The following is a 6000-nucleotide window of genomic DNA, read 5'->3' on the forward strand; positions in this document are numbered from 1 at the left end:
CGCTGCTGGACAGGGCTTACGAAGTTTATTTCCAGGCAGTTAAAAAATCTGTTATATTCCACTTTCTATCTTAAAAATGTGAAAAGTACATGGTTTTCTGTTCACTCCATAAATGACTGTGCCACTCTTGCATTTCCTTCTGTTCTTAATATCAAAGAATGTAAAAAAAATCCCTTTACATTAATTCACTGAATAATCATTTAGGTACTGCCCCAGACTTCTGTGTAGTGGTTTACAGCTTTCACAGCGCATTTATGTGCAGTGACTTACTTGGTGGTGGTGGTGGGGGGTGATAATTATAATATCACTGTCTCATTTCACATAGCAAGGATATTAGGGCTTTGCCTGCATTCAGGACTCTTGGTTCCATGTACTTTCATTAATATCACACTTAAGAAATTCCCCCCAAAGTTCTGCCTTTATTTTTAGAAGCCATTTTCCTTGTTCAGGAATGATACGGGATGGGGCAGGTCCCCTGGTACTGGTACCAAAAGGAGGAAGCCTCTGTTCTCTACCTCCTACTGTAGGCTGGTCAGGTTCTCCTCGCTGTGACCTAGCATGAGAACAGTGGGTGGATGTGACCATGACAAGGAGAGTGAAGAGTGATGCTTGGAGGGCTTGGTGTGCCTCCTCTAGATCTGTCTGGATGAAAACAGGATCAAAGAAAACAACTGTCAACCATGGAACTGCCCTGTGATCCAGCACGTTACTCACCCTTGCAGCCTACAGCAGTTTGGGGCAGAGCAGCAGTGGGATCAGCCCTCAAGGGCACATGCCAAGGGCAGAGCAGCCCGTGTAGACAGCTTCGGAGGGCATGGGGGTTTAGGGAGTTTGGGGTAGCTCCTCGTTTCAGCAAAGCAGAAAGTGATGTAGGAAATCAGAGAGGGCACACTGACAGTCCCCAGGCCTCATTTGGCATGTGAGCTAATGTCAGAATGCAGACGTGCATTTTTGACTTAAAGTTTTATTTATTTTTATTTTGTTATTATTTTTTTTTTGAGATAGAGTCTCGCTCTGTCACCCAGGTTGGAGTAGAGTGACGCAATCATGGTTCACTGCAACCTCTATATCCCAGGCTCAAGTGATCCTCCCACTTCAGCCTCCCAAGTAGCTGGGACTGCAGGCGCAGGCCACCACGCCCAGCTAATTATTTTTTGTCTCGTTATGTTGCCCAGGCTGGTTTCAAACTCCTGGGCTCAAGTGATCCTCCTGCCTCAGGCTTCTGAAGTGCTGAGATTACAGGTGTGAGCCACTGCAACAGAGTTTCAAAATTAGTTTCCAGCACTGAAAAATCAGGAGATAGCACACACAGACAGACACACGGTGGTTTTCTTTTTTTTAAAAAAACCTCTTTGAAAGCAGCAGTAGTGTATTATTTTCTCATGGAATTGAGCTGATGAGGCGTGGGCTCCCTAACTTCCCTCTCTTTTCACAACCACCAGTTTTATTTATTATTGCTAATTTTCTGGCCTCCATAGGCAACTGAGTTTGGACCATCTGATTGAAGCCATTCTCCTTGGCTTCCATTCTCTCATTCTTGACTCCAAGAAGATATGCAGTTAACCTGTGGATGTCCATTATTAGCAGTTTCTTTGTAGCTGTATTTACTTTATGATATTAAGCAGAACTATTTTCTGAATGATCATTTCTATATACCTGTGGATGTCCATTATTAGCAGTTTCTTTGTAGCTGTATTTACCTTATGATATTAAGCAGAACTATTTTCTGAATGATCATTTCTATATAAACAGGGAAACACAAAACCTAGGGGATTAGTTGGCCAGGTTCACCTAGATGTGTACACACATTCTCTGGAGCAACCGCGAGAGTGCTAGTTAAGCATGCCCTTACATTTAGAGATTCTCAGCGGAGGGAGACCAAGTCATGCCTTGTGTGGAAAGTTCTTTCTTCTGTTGTGTCCAAATTTGCTTCCCAGTCTCAGCCATTTTGTAGTCCTTAGTCTGCCTTTTGAAATGGCAAACTAATCTTAAAACGAGAGTTTGTGGGAGCCAGAAAGAACTTTGGAATATCTGCCTTCGCATTCTCAGTGGGCAGGTGCCCTGACACTTAGTAACATGGTTGTGCTTACCTTATATCCTCAAAGTTCTGACTTATGCTCACTGGACAGCTTTTTCCTTTGGTTGAACCTCCTCATTGTATTTCAGTATGTACATAAAAGGGAGTCTTTTAGGCTAAATTCTGTTTCTTTTTTATTGGCATTAGGATTATGTATATCACGTAGTGAGTGCGATCTGTGAATGGACAGTGGCCTTTGGTTTTATTTTCTACTTCCTAACTTTCATCCAAGATTTCCAGGTAAGTGTTTATCAATTCAAATGTTTTAAATTGCTGACAATTGGGATTTGTACAAATTTGCAGAAGACATTTTGCATTTTTAAAAAGAGCACTTTCTTTTTATCTTTAATGTGTTTGACAAAAATATGTAAGGATTGTGCAACTTCATGTATTAGCTTCTTCCCAATGGGAGGCATCTTTAATAGCTCTCCCACCAATGAGATTTTCATATGTCCTCTGCTGTTTGATGTTAATAGTCATAAATCCTGCTTGTTTTCTTTTAGGAGGTCTCACTTACTAGTTCCAAATAATAGAAAGTAAATATATCTTTTTAAAAAATAAAAGTATGCCGGATGCGGTGGTTCATGTCTGTAATCCCAGCACTTTGGGAGGCTTAGGCAGGCGGATCACCTGAGGTCAGGAGTTCGAGAGCAGCCCGACCAACATGGAGAAACCCCATCTCTACTAAAAATACAAAATTAGCTGGGGGTGGTGGCACATGCCTGTATTCCCAGCTACTCAGGAGGCTGAGGCAGGAGAATCACCTGAACCTGGGAGGCGGAGGTTGCGGTGAGCTGAGACATACCATTGCACTCCAGCCTGGGCAACAAGAGCGAGACTCTGTCTCAAAATAAATAAATAAATGAATAAATAAAAAATAAAAGTGTTCTTCAAAAAATATTCCCAAAGCAGATAGAAGATGGGACTACATCAGATTTGTCCACAGGAAAAATCTTACATTTTGAGACAAGTGAATTATTAGCTCAAAGGATATAGAAAGCCAAGAAAATTGTTTAGGACCTGACTCAAGGATAGCACAAACCATAGAGAGATCATTCCTTAGGTGGTGCAAAGCTGTTGGAAATGTCATCGTCAACGCTGGGATTGTTTAACTTCTTTTAAACCTTTTTCTTTCATTTTTTAAAATAGAGTGTCACCCTAAGGATATCCACAGAAATCAATGGTGATCTTTGAAGAAAGAAGAATTTGATCTCACTCAGTGAATGTTGCAGGACATTTCTAGAAGTGCTACAGAGGACAGACAGGGTTTTGAGGCCGCCCTGATTATTGGGATGCATCTGCAGCACATCCAGGACTTGAATTTCGTTAAGAGTTCCTAATAGTTGTACTATTTCTAAAGATGTGTTTCCTAGAGAATGTACAGCCTTACGACACTGTAGTGATGTTTTTATAATTTTCTAAGTAGATTTTTTTATATTAACAAATTCATATACAGAAAAAATAAGGTGTTACAAAAAAATGGAGAGCTCTTATTTTTGTACAGATTCTGTCGTTTTTTTTAATTTGTGTGCGATTTATGGAAATACATTAAATGAGTAATTTAGGTTCAGTACATTTGTTACAAAGTGAAATCAGGGGATATTCATTTGTAAATTTTATTCTTAATGAATGAACTGTATAATTTTTTTATCATAAGAGCATTTATAAAATTCAATTTATAAAGATCATATACCCAAATCATAAAAATTTAGTTAATACATTAACACTAAGATACTGATTTTTAGCCGAACTAAGCAAAGTGCTTCAACTGAGAGGCCTTTATACCACCATGTACACAGTAACTCTAAGTGAATATGGAAGACCTTGGTTTTGAAATTCTGCCACCCACCTTGTTTCTCCCTGCTCATGAGGCCGCACCTTTTGCTCTCGCTGCTAACTGACCATTCGTAGTGAGTGTAATTACAGGTGGAATGGTTTCAGTAAGTCAGGTGAAAGCCACCCTTTATTGTTTTTGGCACAACTTGATATGTAGTCTGACTCAGAACTGAAACTCACATCTCAAATTCATTTCATGCCAGTAAATGTGGCAAAGAGAACAAAGGCCCAAGAGCGAGACAAGGAGAAAGGAGAAAGGGGCAGCCAAGAAGAACTTCTGGGTGAGGGTGCTATTTATATGCTCCTCCTTTTCATGCCTGTGACTGGATGTCCCTCAACACTATAGGAAATATGAGTCAAGCCCATTGTATTAAGCAAGAACTACAGACTCCGTCTTTTCACCCAAATCATGAATGGCCAATAAAAAGCAAGTTATTCCAGAGGAGGAAGCAGCCCTTGAAATGTTACGGCTTAGGCCTGAAAGGTGAAGAGCAGGAATTCTGTCTTTCAAAGACCCTAGAGCATAAACCCATGTGTGGCCAAGTGGGATCAGCCCTCAAGGGCACATGCCAAGGGCAGAGCAGCCCATGTAGACAGCTTCAGAGGGCATGGGGGTGTAGGAGTTGGGGGTAGCTCCTCATTAACTATTTGTTGGGTGAGTATAGGGGTGAGGCTCAGTGGCAGTCAGGTACCTCTGCAATGGCAAGCTGTCTCCCCTCTACGTGTTTAGCATATGTTGTTAGAACACGTCCCGCACCCCTACCACTGCCATGTAGGCCCTTTAATAAGGCTGAGTAGAGAAATCTGGCAATAAAAGGCAAACGTAAGGATGCTTTCTTTAAGATGCACCATAAATGGTTTTCTTTAAGTGAATGGAAGAGTTTGACAGAGAAACACCTTTGTAAGCAAACATTAAGAATGCTGGCTGGGTGTGGTGGCTCACACCTGTAATCCCAGCACTTTGGGAGGCCCAGGCAAGAGGATCGCTTGAGCCTGGGACTTTGAGTCCAGACTGGGAAACGTGGCAAAATCCCTACAACAAAAATACAAAAATTAGCCAGGTGTGGTGGCATGTGCCTGGAGTCCCAGTTACTTGGGAGGCTGAGGTGGGAGGATCACCTGAGCCCAGGAGGTTGAGGCTGCAGTGAGCCATGTCAGTGCACTCCAGTCTGGGCAACAGAGCAAGACCCTGTCTCAAATAAATAAATAAATAAATAGAATGCTAATCATTTCTGGGTTCACTGTGACTTGTTGTAATGCTGGGGATCCCCTTTGTAACACTGGAACTGAAAGACAGTGACGAACGCTATGTCAAGCATTCATTATTCTGAAGAGGAACAGAAATGCCACATACCTTTCCCATGGGACCTGTGGTGGAATGAATCCATGGTTCTGCCTCACTTCGAGCAGACTTTTGTTCTCAGTACTCCTCACGATGGATATTCATGCTTCATTTTCACATCTCTCTGCACAATTAGATTGGGAGCTCCTTGAGGGCAGAGTGTGCCTTGATCTTTATCTTTGTAATGCCACAATGAACACAGTGCCTCCTGGTACACTGTAGGTGCTTAAGAAATACTCACTGAACGCATGCATGCATGAATGAATGAATGAATGAATGAAGGAAGGAATGACTAAGGATGTTTGTAGTGCTATAATATAGAATGGGATTTACTCTGCTTTACTAGTTAGTTTCTTAATAAACAAATAGTCTGCATCGCCTGGTAATGTTGACTGTTTTTCTTTGTGTACTGTAAACATTTCAGTTGTTTGGACATCCCCATTCTATGACAACTATCTTCAACCTGGACAGTTACCAGAGACATTGCTACATGAGCTAGACCAAATGTACACCTGTCTTGGCAAACTGAGAAGGCCAGAAAATCACTCCAGACAACCATATTCAGCAGATTCCATGTGACCTCTAAACCTGGTCTTATTCACATCTTGGTATTATTTCTAATTTCCATGAACTTGCATTTCCTTGGACCTCATGGCTGAAAGAGTTAAATGAAATGAAATATTTCTTAATTTTAATTTTTTTTTTTTTTTTGAGTCTCGTCCTGTTGCCCAGGTTGGAGTGCAGT

At 41.4% G+C, this 6000-nt stretch overlaps 1 protein-coding gene across 1 annotated transcript in view; it reads left to right on the top strand.

The window, feature by feature from the left end:
* The window catches only part of DRAM1 (DNA damage regulated autophagy modulator 1), a 45949-nt gene extending 40308 nt beyond the window's left edge, over positions 1-5641 (top strand). Inside the window, exons 6-7 of the mRNA XM_025403540.1 lie at positions 2225-2317; positions 3227-5641. Of these exons, the coding sequence (XP_025259325.1) occupies positions 2225-2317; positions 3227-3271 (138 nt within the window). The 3' untranslated portion in view covers positions 3272-5641. The remainder of the gene's footprint in view (positions 1-2224; positions 2318-3226) is intronic.
* The last annotated feature ends 359 nt before the right edge of the window (positions 5642-6000 follow it).

This window comes from Theropithecus gelada, chromosome 11, assembly GCF_003255815.1.
Source record: "Theropithecus gelada isolate Dixy chromosome 11, Tgel_1.0, whole genome shotgun sequence".
NCBI lineage: Eukaryota > Metazoa > Chordata > Mammalia > Primates > Cercopithecidae > Theropithecus > Theropithecus gelada.